This window comes from Salminus brasiliensis, chromosome 22, assembly GCF_030463535.1.
Source record: "Salminus brasiliensis chromosome 22, fSalBra1.hap2, whole genome shotgun sequence".
NCBI classification, from domain to species: Eukaryota; Metazoa; Chordata; class Actinopteri; order Characiformes; family Bryconidae; genus Salminus; species Salminus brasiliensis.
Genome location: NC_132899.1, coordinates 28,285,497 through 28,309,765, shown reverse-complemented (window position 1 = coordinate 28,309,765; position 24,269 = coordinate 28,285,497). Strand labels below are relative to the sequence as shown.

Here is a 24,269-nt window from a genome sequence, read left to right as displayed (position 1 = left end):
ATTTGTTAATTAAGTTAATTATTCTGCTGAAAATGCATTCGTCTTCCAAGGACATCTTCCCCAGGATCCCAACCTGCTTCCCTCATTAGTCATGCGATATTTCATACGGAGTGTGTGTGTGTGTGTGTGTGGTTGAGAGAAAGAAAGCAAGACAGAAAGAGAGAGAGAGATACGTAGACAGAGAAAGAGAGAGAGAGAGAGAAACTTCGGAGATCGTCCAAAACAAAACAGGCCAGGAACCTCTTGACTCAGCTGGTGTTTAGCGTCATTGCCACGTAACTTCAAGCAATAGTCTGAGAAAAAAAATCCACACACACACACACACACACACACACACACACACACACATATACACACACAACAACACACCTTAGATGTAACTTGCTTGCTTCTTCGGTTTTTGCACAGGAGGCTAATGCTGCTAACAAGTCATGGAAGTCAATAGCCCACCAATTAGCATGATCCCCAAACTGCGCGACACTGAGGACGAGGCATTCTTATCTACATTTTAAGATTTGTGTATTATTTTTAGTTTGGATCAGTTTTAGACTGAGAGGCAAGGAGCACCATGCAAAAGTTTGGGCACCCCAGCAGATTTGAGCTCTAAGATAACGTCTACCAAGGTCTAAGTTTCCAAAGCTTTATAAACACTCTGGGCCTGTTTACACCTGGCTTTAACATGTAAAACTGGATAGTATCTGAACCTAACTTTGACCGGATTCTGTTTACACTTGTTATTAAAATGATAGCCCCAGCGTGATCAGATCAGATCGGATTTTACTTTGCCATATAAAAAGCACACCATAACGTACATCATTTCCATTACATAAAGTTTAGAGGAAACGGTGGGGGTTCTTCTATAATGCAGTGGAATAACAGATGGACAAGTGAAAATCCCAGCTGTCAACAGGTGTAAACAGGCTCTTCCGACCTTGTCCCAGCAATCAGCTATAAGCTCCTCTAAGCAGCTGCCTAGCACTCTGAATATAAAAAAAAAAGAACCAATGCCCACTAAGCAGGAGATCGCTATAAGAAGACCATAGCAAAGAGTTCTCAGGCATCTGTTTCCTTAGTTTGTAACCTAATTAAGAAATTACATTTTTCAGGAATGGGGGGGGGGGGGGGGGGGGGGGGGGCTTTTTGAGGCTGTAATGAGCACAGGTTTGGAGAAAAAGGTAGAATTTCATAAAAAAGAAAACCTCTCCAACTGTTAAGCATCATGCTTGGGGCTAATTCATAATACCTAAACACACCTCAGACCCTACCCTGGACTACCTAAAGGCCCCTACATGCCACTGACCTGAACATCATCCAAAATCTGTGGATAGACCTTAAAATATATAATATATATATATATATATTAAATATATATATTAAATTCATATATATATATGAATTTAAATACATTATATATTATAATTATACTAATATATATACTAGTATATATTATATTTATATACATATATTATATATATACACACACATATATATAGAGAGAGAGACAGAGAGAGAGACTTACATTGTTGTCATTTATTTTATGTCTGAAATTGACTGTCAATTTGTTTGCTCTGCACCAGAAGCTAATGTTGCTAACAAACAATGGAAACCCATTGCCCACCAGTTAGCACTGTGTTGCGCTGTTTAGTGCTGTCTACTATACTTACCTATGCAGTAATCGTAAGTGTCTGAAACACTTTCATCTATAAAAATTGCCTTTTTTTACAGCGCTATCGCTTAGACGACTAGCGGCTGTTAAGAACCCCGCCCTCCTGAAGCGGTTCTCTGGCTGCCGGTGATCCGCCGCCGCTCGCTCGCCCGGTTGTTTTCCCCTAATTGCTTATTAAAACCCTCTTAAATGAACTTTTTGTGCCAACTTTCCAACACATTAATTAATTGTTGTAGCCAATTAAGTGCCGTCGTGCAAATGAGCTTCAGCGCAAATAGTCCTGCAGGGGCCGCCCCGAACCCCCAAACGCCCCCCCCCCCCCACCCCCTCCCCACCACCACCACCCCCCTCCACCTCCTCACCAAACCAGCCCAACACAGACTCACACTCTCACACACGCACACACTCACGCTCGCATTCAAATCCACACGCGCTAGGCCTCTTCTCCCGGACCTGCCGTTCAAGTCTTCTGCTTCTGGCCACCGTTCAGCTTTTAATTTACAGTCTCGAGGAATAGCGGCCCTCGCACTCCTGCTCTGTTCATGCGCTGCAGCTTCCCAACTATCCCTCCACCCAGGCAGGATTACTGTGGGAACCACAGGAGCGAGAGCTGAAACCCCACCTTCATCACGGGGGAAGTAAACAGGAACAACCGACTTCCAGTGTGAATCACACGGCAGTTATGTGTGATATTGTTCAGCCTTCCCCAAAGAAGCCCACTGCCACTAGAGAGAGGAGAACAACAGCAGCACTGTTTATCCTCTGGTTCTCAAATAAGGGTTAAATATGTCCTTATTTGGACGTTTATGTAAAATAAATGACGTACTTCCTCAAAGTTATGCTTTATTGAAAATAAAAATGATGCTTTATAGTCTTATGATTTTCTTATGATGAGTTTTATCAAAATAATGACATTTCATTTTCTCATGACTTTGACTTTCATTTTGTCAAAATAGCAATATTTTGGTATATTTTTTGTTAAAATAATGACTTATTTTCTTATATTTGCATAATTTTGTCTTTTATTTTGTTAAATGAATGACTTGTTTTTTGATTGATTTGTTATTGTTATGTGTTATTTCCTATTTAGTTTAATTTGTTTTTAAGGAATGGCTTTTCTGTGGCTCTCTGTGCTGTGCTTTCTCATTGATTTAGATAGGCCAGATTCATGGCTTATTTAGCTAATTTACTAAGATTTTGAGTTTCATTTTGTCACATTAATTACTTGTTTTTTCATTTTATCCTAAATTTGGCTTTTATTTTGTCACAATAATGGCTTATTTCTTTGTGAACTTCACTCTTTTGTTAAGGTAATGACTTATATTCTCATATTTATATGATTTTGCTGTTTGTTATTTACTGTTTTACTTTGTCCAAATAATGACATTTATTTTCTCATAAGTTTTTATGATGTGAACAATTATTTTTTTTCAAAATAATGACTTATTTTTGTGGTTTTAAATTGTTTTGTTAAAAATAATTACTTAAAGTTTTATTTTATTGGACTGATGACTTACTGCTGGATTAATGAATAATGAATTATTTTCTCATAAGTTTGAACAGGCCAAAACAATGTCTTATTTTGTTATTTTCTCATAATTTTGACTTATATTTTGCCACATGAATGATTTATTTCATATTTCCTTATTAATTTTATTTATTTTGCCAAAAGAATGATTTTTTTTCTTAAGAAAAACATCACTCCCCCATATTGATTCTATTATGAGAACACTATTATAAGAACAACAAAGAGTTGATGCCCGGTAGAGATGGCAAATTAATAAGGAAGGGTATTGGACTGCAATCAGCAGAAATTGCTGGACGGGACACTGAACGATAAAAAACAATGATGAACAAATCCGACTCAATTGTCATTACAAAAAACAATGAACTCAAAAACACCTGTTTTTTATGGCCTAGCTTCTAAATAAACTCTTTGAAATGAAAGGAAAAGAACGTTTGATGATGATCTGGGCCCTTTCAAATCTTTACCCTTAGCCAGTGGCTTCTGGTCATCAACTGGTCATCGACCTCTGGTTATTAAATCGATATGGCCGTACGTCCACAGCCTGTTGGTTCAGCTTTATAGACAATTTATGTATCTTGTGATGGACAGGAGAATGCCAGTTGGCTGTAAACTCGACACTGACTGAACCAATTAAGCTTTTAATTTGTTTTTGGCTCCGTATATGAGCTAAAATACACGCAAAAGTGTGTAGAGAGTTCACCACACTGCTGCTCCACGCTGAACTATGATCCTGTTCGTGCCGCTCTGACCACATTCCGGCTTTTCTTCTGAACATTTGTCACCCCGTTGGCTATGTAGTCCTGAGGTCAATAGGCCGCACTGCAGTAAAGCCTAATTAAAGTCATTTATTTGTCTGTTTTTCACTGATGCAGTAATCAGAACCAACAACCTTCAAGTATTGGGTCCATAAAGTAGGACATTTCTATGAGCTGTTCCATGTTCAGGTCCAAAATGCCCTGTCTTACTGGTGAACATAAGTCCACTATTGGTGTCCCACTCATATTTACAAATGTTACTTATGCAATATTTTGCAATAAGTGCAAAACTGCAATATTTACAGCAATGCAATACTAATGCCATTTAAAGCAAGGCAGTGCTAATATGTAATATGTCATTTTATAGCACTGCTAATGCTGTGGAAGTTCAATGCCACTGTCATTGGAATGCAATGCCAGCACTATATATAGTATATACTAATGACATTTACACTATATAGACAAAAGTACTTGGACACCTGCTCATTCGTTGTTTCTTCTGAAATCGATGGCATAAGAGGTTATCCTGTCTCTACTATCCAGGGTAGAGACTTTCTACTAGATTCTGGAGGAGCATTGCTGTGAGGATCTGATTGCATTCAGCAACAAAACTGCTGTTATGTTTTTTTTTATGAGGTCAGGACGTTGGACGATCACTCCACCTCAAATCCATCCCCAACTTCCCCAACACAGTTCCACTGCTCCACAGCTCAATGCTGGGGGGCTTTATACCTATCTAGCCCACATCTGGCATTAGGCATGGTGCCAATGGGTCCATGTTTATCTGCTCTAAAGAGTTCTGTTCTATTGGACTAGACAGGCTGTGGTTGTGCATTTGCAGGGTCAGCAGTGGGTGCAACTTAAGGCGGCTTTTAATGCACTCATTAGAAGAGGCGTCCACAAACATTTGGACATATAGTGTATGTGAGCTGGAAAAACAAACACTTGGTTATTGAACATGTCCTTCTTTGACGAAATGACTGTAATGTTAGCACTGGTTTGAACGTTCAGCATAAAGCAGTTAAGGCACAATAGAGATTCAGAGATCTGTAATGTTTGGTGGGCATGAAAGTGATGCAATGAATAGCAACGCCATATGCTACATATGCTATGTCCAGAATCTTTAATTAGATTCACACTCAGCCTCTGACCAGACCCTTCTGATAGCGTTTCATTAACACTGTGTAAAAATGAATGCACAACAATGGCCAATGCAAGGCCACGAGTCTCATGAAGTTACAGCGGATGTTAATTAGCATTCAGACTTAGTGCTACTGTACAATTCCAAGATGTCTGAAGTTGAGTGAGAACGCTAATAAAATGTTCAGCATTAAGCGTTAGCGACTTATACCCTGATTTTAGTCCTGATGGTCAGTCTATTGTGTATGAGGGGCACAGACAAGTACAAGATTTCCGGCCTCCCGATCTCGTTTCAGACCAGTCGGACAATACCAAGCATGTTTGAACTCTGAGCGTAATCTAGTAAAGAATACTGGTCATCGACTCAATCTGAAGGAGTCCTGTCCTTAATTTTACGCTCTACCTTAAATAAGGCAGCATGAGGCTCTGAGTGGCTCAGCAGTCTAATGTGCTTTCACTATGGCCCGGAGGTTGTGAGTCCAACTCCTGAGCCATGATGCTTTGCCATCAGCGGCCGCAGTCCAAGAGAGCACAACTGGCACTCTAAGTGATGTTTCTGCGGCACCTGCATCTGTTAGCTAGTGCGGTGGAGATGGGGACCCCGGGCATTTTCCTCCAAGCGCATCGGCTGGCCGGCAATGCTGCTTCAGGGCAGTTCGTAAAGAGGCGGTGGCTGGATGCGCATTTATTGGAGAAAATGTGTTAACCCCTTACCCTCCTAGTGTTGGGAGCATTGCTAGTGCTAGGGGGAAGCTACGAACGGGTGGGTTCATTCAATTTGATCTTTAAAAAACGTACGCAGTGGCTTCATTCTAGCACAAGTACATGTCGGCAGCGTCTTTATTGGTGGGGTAGCCTCCAATGTGCACTGTGGAATGTGTGAATTGGACAACATGGCAGACAATTTTGGCTTCATTTCTACAGAATGAAAGGGAACAGAACCACAGCTTCCATGTTTTCTACAGTCATTGAGATAAACAGGGTAACGTAAACAATATTATCTCAGCTAACATTGCTAGCATGGTTGCAAAACTGGCTGATGCTAGTATGCTGGCATCAGCAAGCTTGGGAAAACAGTGCCAAATCTGACTCACATACAAACTGGATAGGTTCCTTTGATTTAGCTAAATATAAAGTGCATTTTCTCCTGTGTTGCCTTCACTTAATCAGTCCATCACATTCATGCTAAGCAGCTAACTAGCGCTTAGCAGTTACGTGTCACAATGTCTCGCAACCAAAGAAAAACTGTAAGTAAATCCCCATTAATAAACATTTCACTCACCCACCTACCGACAAGCTTTCACCCTGAACTTAAAGCACACGGCCGCGTCTATCAAGAAAACCCACCCGAGCTGTGGTGACGGAGCCAAGATGGCGGCTTAAGGCTTACGGCTGGTGCCAGGCAATGCGCTAAACTCAGAACCAAAATGGCGGATCAATGAAGATCTTAATGGCACGGAATGAAAGAGGTTGGTAACAGAGGCTGCTGGTTTTGTGTGCCCACTGTATAACGGGGCGGGTGGGGCAGGAGAGGGTTACTTAGCGCCAGCGAACGTGCCCCTCTAACCCACCCCACGGCCCAATAGGGGGGTCCCTGCTGCCGTGGCGGGGTGAAGTACCCTCTGATTGATGGCACAGCTTCAGCTTGAAGCCTCTGTGCCCATGTGCGGTGCCCCCCTCCTTCCTTTATTCTACTGATATGCTGGCACTCATGCCAAGCCCATCCCCTGCCAGCTCCCAGTAGACACATCAATTATAGCGGGCATCTCTTCTATCTCTCTTCTCCCTCCCTTTCTTACTCACACACAACCTCACAGTCACACACGAACACACCTTTTCAGTCTATTTACGTTTGTTTTTGGGTTGCTTTCCCCCACCCCCCATCTTTGCGTAGGCTGTGTTCACGTTTTCTCGTTGCCTTTTTTAGACCACTGTAACACCATGCGAATGTTGGTGGCTTTTTAAAGGCATATGCTTATTTGTTATCTGATGATCATTTTATGGGATGATTGGCCTGAGAAAAAATTTCAGGCTTCTAGGTACTCAGGAGCTTCTACTGGAGCATGTCATTCCAGCCTGAACACTGACTGCCAAGGCTGCCCTCTTCTGTTGGGATCGTGCTACTACAATGTGAGCCTATTCTTGTTTTTCATTAATATGCAGCGAGACCTGGTACCACTAAGAACTGCAAAAAAGGTCAAACTAAGTGTCATTTGCCTCTTACACTATATGGACAAAAGTATTGGGACACCTTCTCGTGCATTGTTCTTTCCAAAATGAAGGGCATTTTAAAAAGAGTTTATCCTGCTTTTGTTGGAGTAACCGTCTCCACTGTCTCCACTAAATTTTAGAGAAGCGTTCCTGTGAGGATTTGATAGCATTCAGCGACAAGAGGGTTAGTGAGGTCAGAGTGTTGGATGATCACCGTCCCACCTCATCCCCAACTCCCCAACTCATCCCAAAAGTATTGGACACACCCCTCTAGCCCACGTCTGGCATTAGACATGGAACCAATATTATTGTTTATCTGCTTCAGAGAGTCCTATTCTATTGGCAGTACTTCTCTACAGGGACTAGCTAGGCTGTGTGTGTATTTGCACATGTGTCAGCAATCGGTGCTTAACTTAAAATTGCTGAATGCTTTCATTTGAAGGGGTGTCCACAAATATTTGGACACAGTCTGTATCTCAAATGAGCATCATTTACTTAATGGATGTTGTTACCAAAAAGGTTTATCAAAGGCTAAAGTGTTTAAATACTATGTTGGCCGTAAACACCTTAAAGGAAATAGCTTATAATAGCACGGCTAACACTGACCTGAAGCGTGGTTGGTGTGGCGCAACAGATAACACCACCACCTGCCATTGCGTTACAGCAACACCATGTGGGAGACCAGGGTTCGATTCCCAGTCTGGGTGACTATGCTGCGCTACACCAATAAGAGTCCTTGGGCAAGACTCCTAACACTACACTGACCCTCCTCTGTAACACCAGTAACCTTGTAAGTCGCTCTGGATAAGAGTGTCTGCTAAATGCCAGAAATGCCCGAAATGCCCTAAAAGTAAATGAAGCTGTGTGTCTCAATCACATAATATTTCGGGTTCAAATCAATGCTATTTATGCTGTTATCCTCCTGCTATGTTGGTCAAATTGCCAGTCTTTGATGTTACATATTTGTGACCAAGAATTTATCAATGTGCCAACCAAGCAACCCGTGTCCCCCACCTCACAGTCTGGTAAATGCACAGTATGTCTGGTTGTACTTTTTTCAATTAAGAAAAAATCGAATCTGATCATAATACTGATTTATAACCTGCCAATCGTACCTATAGATGAAAACCAATTATTATTGAATCGTTTTCATATAATTTCCATACTCATTTCCTCCCATTCACAAAACATTATTTGGCCTATTGGGACGTATGAACAGGTGTTCATTACTCCATCATTCCTTTTAGTATATAAGGCTATGTGCAAGGTTATATCGCTCATGATATCAAAACATGGACCATGAACATCAGACAGTGGCTTATCACTCCATCATACCAAAAATGTTGACGTAAAGGTGAAAAATGATGCAACTGTAGTGGTTTGGGAACTCAGTCATTTATTTGTGTGTGTTTTTTAACAGTACAGCCGCTGCTAGTGGTTGCTTGTGCTCATTAGTTTACTCTGTAACCTATGGGGATTGAACCTGATGTGGAAGAGTGCTATTTATTCGTTCTGTCTACAGCGAATGGACCACTCTGCTGTGAGAGTTATTCACCATCGCTAGCTACGTTAGCCGCCATGTTTCATGTCGTTCCAACGGTAAAGCTCTTGCACGTGACGTGCTCGTAATTCCGGCTTCACACGCGGGATCTTCCGACTCGCTCGTGAACGCAGCCTATATAATAAATCAACTTTTTTTTATTATTATTATTATTATTTTGTTAAAGCTGTTTATTTACAGAGAAAACAACAGCTTGTTAGAACTTTTCCCATCCACCTACAAGACGAATGAATGATTTAAAAAATTAATTTAAAATACTAGCTAAGTGTTTACAGAAATGTAGTTTCTGGTCACCTGTGGTCACTATTATGATATTGAAATTGAATATAATTATTTAATTTCATGCAACAGCAGAGGGATTCCTTGGTGTAACATCGCCTGTCTGTTCCCGCAAGGCTCTCATGATTTGGGACAAGGCCCACCTCTTTCACCGTGAGATTTGGGACAGAGCCGAACCCAGGCGCCCTCGCTGCGTCACACCGGCCTTGAGGGAGCGAAGATGGCGGCGGTGCCGTTGGCTGGCTGCAGCCCCGCCGCGGAGCCCGCAAACCCCACCGCGACCCCGGGACCCGTGGAGAGGCTCAGGCTTGAGGAAGGAACCGGTACGTGTGTCCGCCTCGCACCGACCCGCCTGGTTAACCGATATAACGTTATATTTACTGCGCTTTTGCAGGCTGAGCTGAGCTAGCTCTGTTAGCCACATAGCCAGCCAGCTAGCTAGCTAGGTAGCTAGGTAGGTAGCTAGCCAGCTCCATTAGCATTAGCTTTATTTGTTGCTGTTATGAATAGGAGAGGAAAGCAACCAGTTATACCAACCCACACCGGCTTTTCTGATTTGTTAGCATCTCACTTCACTCTTCAGGGTCCTGCTAGTGTCCTAATGTTTCTGCTGGCTGATCTGCTCTGGTACAGCCAGTGTACAGTCTAAAACGTAGCCATTTACCCTGTAAATAATAAATAAATAAATAAATGGTCAAATAACCATCATTAGTGACCACTAGTTAGCTACCTGTAGGGCATCTTTAAGCCAGATTTGCTCGTGGCTCCTTCTTAAACCATTAGACCATCAGTGATATCAGCTCTTCTTCAGAACATGTGATCCTATTCTTGACCATTGTCTATAATGGTCTTCAGATACCCTGTGTAGTACCACAGCACTCTTTGCTGACTATGTGTACATGTACACCACCACCAGTTCGATATTAGCCCCTTATAAAGCCTATGGCCCACCTGCGGGCCAAAAGTGTTATTACAAACGTCTGTTACCAAAGAATAGCCTCACCAGTTTGTACAGATGTCCCTGTAGTTACTGAGTAATACACCTTAGTTTGTAATAAGGCAGTCTGAGGGAGTGTGTTTACACCTGAAAGATGGGAACTAAGGGGTGTGTTTTCAACTCAGCAGGTTTCAATTCGCCTTTCCCACGAAAAAAAAAAAAGGATGAACAGATTCATTTGGTCCCCCTAAACTGCTAATGTTATGGCATTACTACCAGCAGCTCCAGCAGTAATGGAGACTAGATCCAGTTCACTAAATGAACAAGGTCGTTGTGCAGCAATTCTGTCATGGTCGGAAGACCACAAGCAATCCTGCGAGTATAATGGGTGACGATGGCCTGTTTCAGCTTTCTGCAATTGAAAGAAATAATAATTGTGTGCTTTCACAATGCTTTCACAAAGTTTGGTCCGGACTGGTGTGAAAGCACCCTAAGACTGACAGCCGACTACGAAGCAGTCATCATGCAAACAGCACGTTGTCTGACTTGGGTCCTAGTTGAGAGAACGTTTGCCAGGCTCAGATTTGCAGTCCAGGCCAAGTTTAAGGTAGATTTGGACTGGTAAACTCTTGGATCAGTTTATGATGTTCACACAGCTTCTTCAACATGTTAAGACTTTTTAAATTATTATTATTATTATTATTATTATTATTATTGGTAATACACCTGTGACAGAAGGGCTTGTTTTAACACTTGTTTTTGCTTTTTAGGGCACTCTTGTAAACTGTCACTCAAGTCTCATTTACGTGCATCACATAAATGTTACATAAGCAGCCAGTCACAGAACAAGGGGACGAGGGAACCGAAAGAAATTAGAACTCACCCAAACAGGACTTTTGAAGAGTTAATCAAATTATTAAGGTTAAATATTTAAATGAAAGCGGTTTAAGAAAATTGAATATGGTGGGATCCTTGTGGAAAATCCTTCCGTGTCTCCTAAAGAGCATTGTTTGACCATATTGTATGGTCAAACTACGCTGTTGTGTTAATAAACCGGCTTATTAAGGCCCTAGTCTGTTATAAAGCTCTTGTAAATGTCTTGGTTTGGTCTAAATATAGTTATTGTCTGGATGTGTTATAAATGTGTTATACCTATGGGCTGGCACTAACAACTATTATTCTACCAATTAATCTAGTTTGAACCGAAGTGTCTTAGGGGGAAAAAAATAATTATTTTTCTGCGTCCACATCATCAACAACAACGGTGACTATTCACGGCAGCCCTAGTCATAACCAGTTACAAACACTCAAATTCTTAGTGTTTAGAACTGGTGTAAACAGTTCGCATACCCGGATAACATGTCCTGTAGTGCATTACGTTAAATGTTATATAAGCAGCCAGTCACAGAACAAGGGGACGAGAGAACTATAAGGAATCAGAACCCACCCAAACAGGACGCTGCTGTGTGTGTGGGGGGTTGTGATTTTTAATGTGAATCTTTGTTTTGTTGTGTTCTTCTTTCCCCTCAGAATCAGAAAAGCAGAGTCGTGTGGCCGCTCTGCTGGAGAGGTTGCACGCCAAGCACAATGCCGCTCGGCCCTGGCAGGAGACCAGCAAGATCGTCAGGCAGGCCATGGTCAGAAAAGAACAGAGCAGAGGGGCTGAAGGGGCTGGGGTGGTGGAAGACACAGTTGATACAATCTCTTCTACTTTCCTAATCCTAACCAACACTTTCTCTTTCTGCTCAGGAAAAACGTGGGGTGATGAACTCAGCTGGGCACCAGCTTCTGCTCAACTGTTTGGAGACACTTCAGAAGGCACTCAAAGGTAAAGGCTTGAATGCTTGTGGTGGTCTTGCCGTCAAGAGGGCACTTGAGCATGCTGTTTAAAAGTACTTCTCTCAGTAATAAGGGAGTTTCATGTTAAAACAGATGCAGGAAAACATAAATACAGTAAAGAGGATTTTCTCTTTTTAAAGAAAGTAGTTGAGATCGTGTGACCTAGTCTGAAGAAAAAAAAGCTTGGTTCCATGTTCCGATGTTCAATCCGCTGTTGCTTTATGCTTGCGCAGTGTCCTCTCTGGCTTCGATGACTGACCGCCTGGAGTCCATTGCTCGGCAGAACATGTACGTTTATATTGTTTTTGTTTGCTCTGTAAACTACACCTTCATTTTTGTTGTATTTGCTGTATTAGTTGATGCACACCAGCAATTAAAACTTCCTATATATGAGCACTTTGTAGTTCTATACTTACAGACTGTAGTTTCTGTTTCTCAGCATTTTTGTTGGCCTCCTTTCACCCTGTTTTTCAGTGGTCAGAACACCATAGGATTGACGACCACAGAGCAGGTAGGTATTATTTGGGGTTGGGTCATTTTCAGCACTTCATCGACACTGACTGACAAAGTGGTGGTGTGTTAGTAGTGTGAGTTGCACAGGTACGAGTGGATCAGACTTCTGTGTCACTGCTGGACTGAGAATAGTTCACCTGCCATAAATATCCAGCCAACAGCATCTTGAGGGCAGTGTGCTGTTGGCACTGATAAAGGACTAGAGAATGACCAACACAAACTGTGCCGCTACAGCTCAGAGAGCTTCTGTCTCTGACTTTACCTTTATCTACAAGATAGACCAACTAGGTAGGAGTGTCTGATAGAGTGGACAGTGAGTGGACACAGTTTTTTAAACCACTACTAACACACTCGCCACCACCATGTCAGTCAGTGTCACTGCAGTGCTGAGAATGAGTCACCACCCAAATATTAGTCTGCTCTGTGGTGGTCCTGACCAGAACAGGCTGGAGGGAGGCTAAAATTATGTTTTAAAACTGATACAAAAATTCCTGAGCCATGTTGACAGATCTGTCGACTTGCTTGTTTTAGTATATTGCAGCAGTATATATGTGCATATACAAAGATTAAGGGCTGAATTCACAAAAGTGCCTTAGAAAAGAAGATCTACTTAAATGTGTTTTTTTCCCTCTTGACTTCATGCCTAAGAATGAGGTTAAAGATTTACATATTCTTCAAAAAAGTTCAGATTTTTTGTCTTAACTAAGATTCTAAGTACGAATTGGTATTTGTACTGTAAGTTAAATATTTTTTGTTAACCATACTATGGCCTCACACTTGTCTTAGAGTGTAAGAGTTGAATTGGTCAGCCTAAATTGTTGAATTACTAGAATTAATCTAATTCAAATGATCATTAAAAGTGGAGATTGTTTTTAAAGTATGGCTATTCACCTTTGTTATTTAAATGTACACTGTAAAATTGAACATTTATTTTGCACTGTTTATGATGAGCTGTATTTCACAGGATGAGACTATATCCTAAACAAATAAACAATGAGTGTCTTAGTACTTAGATTGAATCAGGGCCAAAAAAGAAATAACTTCATTAAATTCAATCCGGACTAAAACATTCTCTTGTGAACACATATTACAGATAAAGTTTAGAATCTGCCTTTTCTACTGCCTGTTTCTGCTTGTTCCAGTGAGCTCTGAGTGAACTGTAATTCAGAAAAATGTAAGGAGGTATTTTATGGCATAATAAGACCCTTCATGACCTCTAGGGTTAAATGCGTCCTGTTGTATTGATCTCCCCCCTGCAGGTTAGGCTCTCACCTCAGCCCTTCAGAAACAGAGTGCTACATCACCTCCGACATGTTCTACGTGGAGGTGCAGCTGGACACCACAGGACAGCTGGTGGACGTTAAAGTGGCACACCACGGTGAAAACCCTGCGGTGAGAGAGAGAAGCAGAGACAGATGTTTAGGCATATAGTATTGAATGAATCAGGCAGAATAGAAAAAGATGGATTTCTTTATCTGTTTAACTTTTATTTCTAACTAAGTTGTTTCCCTTTCTGTAGAGTTGTCCAGAGCTGATACAGCACCTAAGGTAAGCACACGTGACCTGGATTTGCTGATTTGGCTAGTAATTGCAAGCTAGAAGTGCATGATCTGACACACAGGAAATAATTTGCATAAAACCAGTGATAATTGGTGTGATTAGGCCTGGGCGATGTTGTAGATATTGACAAATGATTGCCTTCTGTAGAGTAACCGTTAGGGTTAGCTGTATATTGTGATGCAAATTTGGTTATGACGATTTAATCACCCAGGCCCACAGATTTTTGCATTGTAGTTGTTGGCCCTTTTTTAGGAAATTATTTTTTTATCTGTTGTTTTAAAAATTTGGCACTATGGGTTTATGGTTACATGGCTTCCAGCTTACCAACCACAGACAAAAATCAAATTTTAATTCACATTGTAAAAACAAATGTCTCCAGTACTGTGATGTGTTTATGCCATATCACCCACACTGCTATGTAGTGATTATGTTGTTTTTTTTTACAGAGAGAAAAATTTTGAAGAATTCTCCAAACACCTTAAGGGCCTGGTCAACCTGTACAAGCTTCCTGGAGACGAGTGAGTTTCTAAATAGTTTCTGATCACTAAAACAAGATACCTTGGCTGAAGTCGAGCAGCCAAGATTTTTTATTTTTTATTTTTTATTTTTTATTATTATTATTAAATCGAATTCTTTCCTTTATCTATGAATTAATCCTCTACTTCGTAACTCCCCTTAGCACTAGCCATGCTAGGTAAGGACACAGCTAGGGTTGCAACGGTATGAGATTTTCATGGTATGAATTGAGCTTGAGGAAACAGAGGTTTTTTATTCAAAATTTCACACATTTTTGTTAGGGAGACAGTTCTTAGTGGGACACCTGCTCTGAACAAAGGGATGGTGTTCTCATAGATGGGAGAACACGTTTGAGGTATTCTCTCCTTTAGCTGCCACTTTACACCCACATTGTTTGCAAATGGGATACCCATGCGCGGGGGAGATTCTCAGCTGGCTTTTTTTTTTTTTCTTTAGTACCAATAATAAGCAAACGTCTACGGTATGATAACCGTGCATTTTATTACCATGGGATACCGCAAAACCGGTTACTGCTGCAACCCTAGGTGCAGGCACCGCCTCTTTTCGAACATCGCCGGGCAGCCAATGTGCTCAGAGAAAAGCGTCATGTCCCCAGCTCCACCACATCAGCTAACACGCCAATCTGGCCAACGTTGCTTAAGATTGACGAGGGGACAGAGTGCCATCTACCCACCCGAGTACTCCGACAAATTTGCTTTCTTGGACTACAGCTGCTAATGGAGAAGCGGCATGGCTCAAGATTTGAATTTGCGACCCCCGGGTCATAGTGGTAGCGCTTTAGACCTTTGAGCCACTGAGAGCCTTAGCCAACACGTGTTTGATGCTGGGCTAACGTTGCTAACAAGCACTGGAATGGGACACAATCTTGTTAGCAAAATTAGCCTAGCCTCTCCCATTTTAAGAGCTAAACCTCAGATACCAAACATGTTTTGACTAATTGACTGTATCTGGAGTCAGTGATTAATTGTGGTCCTTTGAGTTATTGCATATATACCCTGTTAATCCTGTTGTACACTGTTTAGCTGGAAACTAACTTTCATCCGTTTGTGCTTTTCTCTTTAAGTAAACTAAAGACAAAGATGTACCTCGCCCTCCAGTCTCTTGAGCTGGACCTAACTAAGATGATGCACATGTTCAGGTGTGTAGCATTACTGTGTTCATGGTAATGTACAGTGTTGCAGATTAATGGGTTCCCATTCAACACCTAGTGTATCAAATCTGTCCTTTATTGTGTCCACTGTGTTCTTCTAACCAACATATCAGTAACTTTACTAACCGACAGCTCGTTTTGACCACTAACTATTAGTATTCATTTTAATCTCACTGCTAATACAGTGGTGTGTGTGTGTGTGTGTGTGTGTGTGTCTACACTGTTATGCGTATGTAATATAGTGTATTATAATATGACATAAACCTGTTTTTGCTCCAGGTTGGCCACCAGTGCGAACACTGTGGAGACTATACTGCACGGCAGTGTTGGTCTGCTGGCTGGGAGGAGCGGTGGCCATCTCTTGTCCCTGCAGTGTTACGTCTCACCGTATGACATCTTTGAGGAGGGCACTGGGACCCAGCTCAGTTTCACAGATTCAACCAGTGAGCAATCCATCAGCAGTCCTATCTAAAACAAAACATAGTTGGGGCATTGTTTTAGTCAATCAGCTTTTCAAGTAGCATCAAAAGTGAACTATAGTGTTGTTAAATGTTGTCGCTGTCCAATGAAAACCTTGCATTTGCATGCCATCTGCAGCCGGAGATTGGTGCAGACAGATTTTACCTTAGTCTAAAAACACAAAAATGGACTCCTCCAGAGCTGAACCACCCCGCACATTGTGGGATAGTACTACTTCATTTGAAATGAAGTCTATCCATATTGTTTTTGTTGTTAAGTTTCAGATTCAGATACTATGTTTTGTTTTTTTGCTATGTCTGGATGCCTTTGAAGTGCTGAAGTTTAGAGAAACATGTACAGTTAGAATTGTAATTCACTTATAGAGATAAACTAACAAGTAAATACTTGACTGACAGAGTCTTAGATGACTGAAGTATTGCAGTCTTGACCTTTGTTTCCTTCTTGGGTGCAGTCCCTCATTCGCTGGGAGTGAGCGTGTCTGTGACTGTGGAGGGAACATCATCGATGTACAAGCTTCCCATTGCTCCTCTTATCACCGGATCACACCCAGTGGATAACAAGGGGTCAGTCATACTTTATTTTCAGTAGAAGTCGATGTAAAAAGATTTTATTCCAAGTTATTTTGGAGCATTTCTGTCATATATATATTCTCATCTCATTAGTCATAGCCAAATCTTCAAGAACCCTTTTTAATACCATATACAGTCTGTATACATGTTCTATAATACTAACTTAGTTTTGTCATTTATAGCAGAGTATGAGCAAATGTGATGGAAACAACAAAGAGCTTATTGATCTCACTCAGCATTTTTTTTTGTTTCAGAGCTTTAGTCAAAAGTTGCAGTACATATGTTTAAAAGCTTTTAAGGGGGAACTTTATTCTTTAATAGTAACATGTCTACTGTTGTACTTGATCTGACAAGATCTGTAAAGAGCAGTAAAAGATAATATTAAAAATAATATTGTTTTTTTCTCCACATTTGCTAGATGTTTGTTTGTGTAGTGGTATCATATTTCTACTTGGCCTTTGGGGTAGGAGTGGGTTAAGACCCTTCATGGACTGTCAAGCGTATAAAGTTTTTTTTAAATCAATTTTAGGACCCCAACATTTTCTCCGGTCACAAACTCAAACTGTGTGGACCTGCCAGCATGTTTCTTTCTGAAGATGAACTGCCCCATGCCTTTCTCGCTGCCTTTCATTCAGAAAATGAGGAACGTTACAGGTATGGAAAGCAAGAAAAAGTGATTGTTGACTGTTTACCTAGTAAACAAATAGGATGAGTTTTCACTTTGCTACATCAAAAGTGTATATATAAATATATATATATATATATATATATATATATATATATATATATATATAATTTTTTTTTTTTTTTTTTTTTTTTTTTTTTTAATCTATAGGTGTCCCAGTGTTTGAGTCTGCCCCTATGGTGTCCTCACTCTATGATCTCATCATTAAAAGCCAACTCGGTGAAGAAGAGGGAGTCAGTCCTCCAGCTTCAGGCAGATCCATGCGCTTCTATGCAGTAAGTGCTGATTTAAGGCATTGAAACCTGGCTCTCGATTTTAATTGTGGTCCATGTTTTTTATAATCACTGTTTTTGGCACACTGGTAACATCATACAATGACTCTTAAGTAAACAGTGGGTGGGGAAATCTGTGGTTCACTGAATTAGGGTTTAACATTCTCTAAAAGTATGTTTTTGGTTACAGATTAGAAATTTGCTCAGTACTCATACTATTCATTTTGCAAACCCTCAATTTTATTTGAGTTAGTTCAGAGTTTCATTCATAATTCATTCTTAACAAAAAAAAAAAAACAACTCAATTTAATTTATTAATTTAATGTTTCTGTGTTTTTTAAGGCATTGCCAGGGCAGCAGCACTGTTACTTTCTGAATGGGGACGCTCCTGTGCAAGATGGGAGATCACTGCAGGGAGCGCTAGTATCCAAAATACCCTTCAGACACCCCGCTCATGTGCCCCCTTTGCTGGACATCATACGACACCAGGCAGCTTACAACACACTGATTGGCAGCTGTGTCAAAAAGACATACATAAAGGAAGGTGGGTGTCTCTCCTTGACGCATTTGTTTAAAATGGGTGTGCATGTTTACAGACTCAATTCTACTGCTGGAAGCTCTAATGTCTATTTAGTCGTACTTTTACAAAATAACAGCTCTGTCATTGTTAATTTTAAACTTGTTCTATTTTAAGTACTGTCTCAATTCTCTAGGAATAAGTAGGATGTTTATGTGGTAGTGTGTGTAATGTTTTCCTGCTGTTTTGTGTAGATACTCCTGGACTGCTGCAGTTTGAGGTGTGCCCACTGACAGACTCCAGTTTCAGTGTATCCTTCCAGCACCCTGTGAATGAGTCCCTTGTTTGTGGTGAGAACATATTTTAATCGACTCAGTTTCCATGTCCAGACAAAATTAGTGGTAGAAGTGGTACATCTGGTTGGCTGACTAGGTTTGAAAGAAGTGACTTATTAATATAGATTTTTTTATTGGTCTTAAAACAAAACAAAACAAATATAAAAGAATTTGTCTAATTTTGCCTAAAATGGATTAGATCTGACTTTGCTTTCCATGAAAGCACATCATTGTGATTATAATGACTCTGCAGCTGTACAGTCAGTGAGCATTAGCTGTCCCTATGCTCATGCCAGTGTTCTGACAAACTGAAGCCTCTACTCCCTACAAGTCACAAACATTATAAAAGGAAGAGGTGCTTGTAATACTCATTTTTTAACTTGCATTTTTTAGCTATTCGAGTGTCCTGTGATTTTTCAGTGATTAATTTGTGCCAAATTTTCAGTTTTTTGTAGGTCTGTTATTCCTGAGATATGAGCTTGTACATTAACGAGATGTTAATTCTAAATTGTCATTTCCAAAAATTTTAAATTATTGATTATTTCTATAGGTTTGCAGTTTATTTTTGTTTCAAGAATAAGAATAATATAATTAATTATGATTTAATTTTATCTGTAGTTAATATTGTGGTCTTTTCTTCCTCTTTCCCCTCAATCTCAGTGGTGATGGAAGTGATTGACTCTAGGCAGGTGGCCTGTAAGCTGTATAAGGGCCCGTCGGATGCTTTGATCTGTACAGATGAATTCATCACCAAGGTGGTGCAGAGGTAAGCCTACTGTGTTATACCAGAGTAATGCTGAGCACAAAAATGACACCCATGGGTTATCATTTTTAGAGACTATTTCCTTCTTCTCTTCTCCGCAGATGCATGTCCATTCCGGTGACAATGCGAGCTATCCGACGCAAGGCAGAGACGATTCAGGCAGACACTCCAGCTTTGTCCCTGATAGCTGAAACGGTGGAGATCATGGTCAAGAAGAACTTGCCCCCAACAGGCAGCCCAGGTTACATGGGAATGGGACCAGGACCTGACGGGAACAATCCCATGGGCCTCCCTGGTGTTGGAGGTACCACACCTACAGGAGGCAGCAGTGCTGGGGGCATGGGCACAGGTGGGGCATTCCAAGGCCCAATTACCTCACTGTTTAACATGGGCCGTCAGGTAAGTTCTGTTGTGGATAACATAGGACAAGTGGGAAGTCAACAGCAGCAGATGCAGCAGCAGCAGTCACAGCACAGCCATGGTGTGGATGACTTCAGCAAAGTGACTCAGAACCCAATATTGACCAGCCTGTTGCAAATAACAGGAAGTGTGGGCTCTAGTCCCACTCCCCAGGCCCCTGCAGGTTCGCAGCCACACCAGACACCTCCCCCCACCACCTCACCAGCTAGCAACACCAAAAATCATCCCATGCTGATGAACTTGTTGAAGGACAACCCCTCTCAGGACTTTGCCGCGCTGTATGGTAGTAGCCCCCTGGAGAGGCAGAACTCCTCTGGGTCTCCCCGAACAGACAGCCAAGGTCAGCCTTGTTCAGCAGGAGGCCCAAAAGGCAAGAAGAAGCGTCCAAGGGCATCGGACAAAGGTGTGATAGGAGCAGGTGGGGGTATAGGGATGAAACAACAATCGCAGCAACCACAGATGGGCGGTATGGCTCAACAGCACCATCACACACACCACCCTACTGAAGATGACTTTCATCGTGAGCTCTTCTCCATGGATGTTGATGCCTCTCAAAATCCCATCTTTGATGTCAATCTTCCTGGCGATGGACTAGACACTCCACACAGTATTACACCAGCCCCAAGCCAATGTGGGACCCCACCCTCAGGTCCTGGAATGTCATATCACCCACAGTCACATGTCCAAGCTCAGACACAACCTCAGTCCCAGCCAGGTTCTTTACCTCGTATGGTACGCCTCTCTAGCTCAGACAGTATTGGGCCTGACATTAATGATATTCTTTCTGATATTCCTGACCAGGCCACCAAAGGAAGCAGTGGCAGCCATGGGCAGCATCACATGGGTGGGGAAGAGGGAGGTTCCTTGGGCACTCCTTTACGGGACTCGTCCAGTTCGGGTCAGGGCAGCGCAGTATTTGAGGCCGACTTATTTAATGCCAACAGCAATGAGAATCCTTTTGCTGATCCGGCAGATCTAATCGCAGAGGCCACAACTGCGGCAACACCTAATAGTGATGCATCTTCAAGTAACTTCTTCCCAGACACAGACTTTAACCCGGAACTGCTTCCTGGACAGGGAACCTTTGCACAGAGCTACTTTGAGGACAGTTCACCCAGCCCAGATCCAGATCTTGACCTTGTCAAGGGCTTCAGTGGGGGAAGTCAACAGAACACCCCTTCAGGCACCCCTCAAAACCCCACCTCGCATGGCCGAAGTACACCTGATGCCTCCTTAAAGGACCCTTTTGACTTGGGCATGGTTTTCAGTGGCAATAGCGGAGGAGGAAAGCCACTGCTGGGCCCAGCACCAGATTTGGGAGATACACATCCAACTCATGGGGGTGGTGGGCAAAGTCCACTGATGATGAGCATGGGAGGGGTGAGCAGTGACTTCAAGAGCAGTGAAGTAAAAGTGAAACAGCAGATGAGGCCAAAGGAAGATAATGGGGGCGGAAACTCTGGGATGGTGATGGGAGGATCAGGCTCTTCAGAAGGGAAACAGATGAAGCGTAGCCGCACCCCTTCTAGTGAAGGAAAATCAAAAGAAAAGCCGCCCAAACGGAAGAAGCTGGATCCTGATGGCAAGTCTCCCTCACACAGCTCAGGAGGCAGACCCTATACACCTCCTAGTGGGAGTGCCAGTTCTGGGGGATCAATGAGTGGAGGAGGATCCAAATCACCCGGAAGCTCAGGTCGTTCTCAGACTCCACCAGGAGGTGCCACTCCACCTATACCTAAAATCACAATACAGATCCCCAGGACAGTGGGGAAAACATCTTCTCATGGGGGTTATACATCAAGCAGCTCAACCAGTGGAAGTACGAGTGGTACCAGTGGCACTGGCAGTAGTAAAAGCCACCATTCTCACTCCTCGTCCTCTGGGAAGATAAAGAGCAGCAAGATGGAAGGATCCATGGGACAAGGCAATAGTTCCAAGCCAACAAGTACAGGAGGCAGTGGGAGTGGCATGCCTTCTCAGTCGAAAAGCTCATCCCTGGGCATGGGTTCAGGCAAACCAGGCTCATCTCCAGTCACCAAGCATGGCATGTCGGGGTCAGGTAGTGGTAGTAGTGGTGGAGTTACTGGTAACAAAATAAAACCCCAAGGAGGAAAGCCACCGGGATCAATGATGAACCCAAATATTAAGCCTAACATCTCTCCTTCACACTCTCGCTCTGGTAGTTCTGACAAACTATCTTCTCCAATGAAACATCAGCAGGGTCAGGTTCCTGGGACACCACCATCTTCAAAAGCAAAGTCTCCGATTGGTTCCGGAAGTGGGAGCTTAGGGGGGTCCAAATCCTCTTCTAGTGGTGGAATGAGTTCTCAAAAGCAGTTGGGAAGTGGCTCTTCCTCTGGCTCTTCCTCATCCTCCAACTCTTCTGCTAGTTCCTCTTCCTCAGGCTCCATGTCTTTTTCCTCTAGTGGCCAGTCGCAGTATGGGGGAAGTTCAGGTAGTGGAGGGGGTGGAGGAAGTGGTGGAGGAGGAGGCGGCGGGAACAATCCTAATGCCAAGGGCAAGTCCCCGAGTCGAAATAAAAAGCCTTCCTTGACAGCGGTCATAGACAAGCTGAAAAGTGTCGGCAGCGGTGGCATCGGAGGGGAAGAGGGAGAGGGCGGCGGAGGATGTGGCGGCAACGGCGGTAATGCTGGAAGCGGAGGTGGGGGAGTACCTCCGAATGTTGGCCACGTGTCCTCCAAGCAAGGGGTCTCCTCCCAGGGAGGTGACTACCTAAGCAAGCGAGACAAGGTCGAAAAAGAAGGTAAATCCAAAGTCTCTGTTTCAGGGGGCAACTCGGGTGACAAAAAGATGATGGACCCAAAGAGTGGTGGGGTGAGTAGCACCGGTGTGGCTAAGATTATCATCAGCAAGCCAGACGGAGGTTCTCCAAGCATCAAGTCCAAAGTAACCCTGCAGAAGCCTGGGGAAGGGGCAGGAGATGGCTCTATGCGGTCCCAGCACTCAGGCCTAAAAGCATCTCCTCTTTTTAGTGGTTCGACCCCAAAGCACGACCGTAGTTCCCCCAGCCATAGTCGCTCCCCAGGGTACACCCCTCTGAACCAAGACAGTGAAAGTGAATCTGGTAGCAGTTCGGTTGCAGAGAAGTCTCATCAGAACAGCCCCAGCTCCGACGACGATCAGACCATGAGGCCACTCCAGCCACCGCAAGACTACATGAGCTCCATGTCCGTCAGCTTGGGTGAGAAACACAAGAAGCACAAAAAAGAGAAGAAGAAGCAGAAAGACCGGGAGCGGGACAGGGACAGGGATCGGGACAGAGACAGAGATCGGGATCGAGAGAAAGAGAAGAAGAAGTCGTCAATGTCCTGCGCTCCCTCCTCTCACCCAATGAAGGCAGATAGTTGGTCCAGGTCGCCAATGTCCTCCTCAGAACCCTCCATGTCTATGCTTAGCTCTGAGCGCCCCTCGCGACCTAGCCCTATGTATATGCACACAGAGGATGATGATCTCATGGATTCAGCTCTGACTGGCAACCTAGAACCATTCAAATAGACAAAACTGTTACCGAGATGGTGAATGTTAACCACCATTGTGTTATTTTTGTATGTTTTTGCAATGAAAATACGGTATTTCTGCAACTGGGAAGATTTTAATGTTACACAAGCCTCTTTTTACAGAGATGTCATGTCCGCAGGCTGTCCGTTTTAAAAAGACTGGACTTTAATGTTCTTTATGTCTGTAATGTTCTGAAATGGAAAGGAATTGAAAACCACTGGAAAATATGATGCAAGATTTTAGGTTGATGTCACATTACACTTTTTTTTTTTTTCAGACTGTATCTTCGAAGTTGGAATGAAAGCCCTAAAATGATGTTAAGGAAAACATACACTGTGAAATGCAACCCAATTAGGATGTCTGTCTAAAATTAAGGAAATTATTTGTAATGACTAGTTCTCATGTTGTTCAACTAGTATTTTTATCAGAAGAAGAAAGTCTACTGTATTTTTTAAAAGATGAACTGTACAGACGCTGCCTCTCCAACTGTCAAAACCATTTCTTTTATAGCATTGGGCCTAATTGCCTTAATTTGTGAAATATTTTAATACATTCTTTATTCATTTCATCATGTTTTATTTAAGTGTCATTTTACATGTAGCTTTAGCCATTTAGAGGAGCTTAATGCATTTAGATGATCATTTTTCATATGTAAATATGCAGGTAATTTTACAGGAATCAAATAAACCTTTCATTGCCAAAAATGTTGTATTTTTATTTTATTTTTATTTTTGTAGTCCTTTACTGCACATATTCTACCAGAAGGTGTCGCTGTTGAATCACTGGGGGGGAAAAATGTGTTCTGATGACCCATTAGCCTGGAGATAGGAGCTTGTAGATATCATACATCCCTGAGCAGGGCTGAAATTTCTTCTGCCATTATAATCTCATTCATGAATTAATTCCATGGTCAGTTTATTTGTCTTTAAGTGACATTCACAAACATGTGACTTTAGACTAGTAAACAATAACTGAGCCCAAAAGGCTTTTGTATGCAATTCTGTAGAAGATGCGCTATAACAGTTAGGGAACA

At 42.3% G+C, this 24,269-nt stretch overlaps 1 protein-coding gene across 1 annotated transcript; it reads left to right on the top strand.

Moving 5' to 3' along the window:
- Positions 1–9,353: 9,353 nt before the first annotated feature.
- med1 (mediator complex subunit 1) lies at positions 9,354–23,927 on the top strand. Its single transcript, XM_072667664.1, has 16 exons — positions 9,354–9,463; positions 11,608–11,714; positions 11,827–11,905; positions 12,150–12,204; positions 13,689–13,821; positions 13,949–13,977; positions 14,436–14,507; positions 15,590–15,664; positions 15,956–16,119; positions 16,608–16,719; positions 17,255–17,379; positions 17,561–17,685; positions 18,025–18,226; positions 18,454–18,549; positions 19,195–19,300; positions 19,399–23,927. Exons 1-16 carry the CDS (start codon positions 9,361–9,363, stop codon positions 23,231–23,233), a joined length of 5,418 nt encoding a protein of 1,805 aa, XP_072523765.1. The 5' UTR covers positions 9,354–9,360; the 3' UTR covers positions 23,234–23,927.
- The last annotated feature ends 342 nt before the right edge of the window (positions 23,928–24,269 follow it).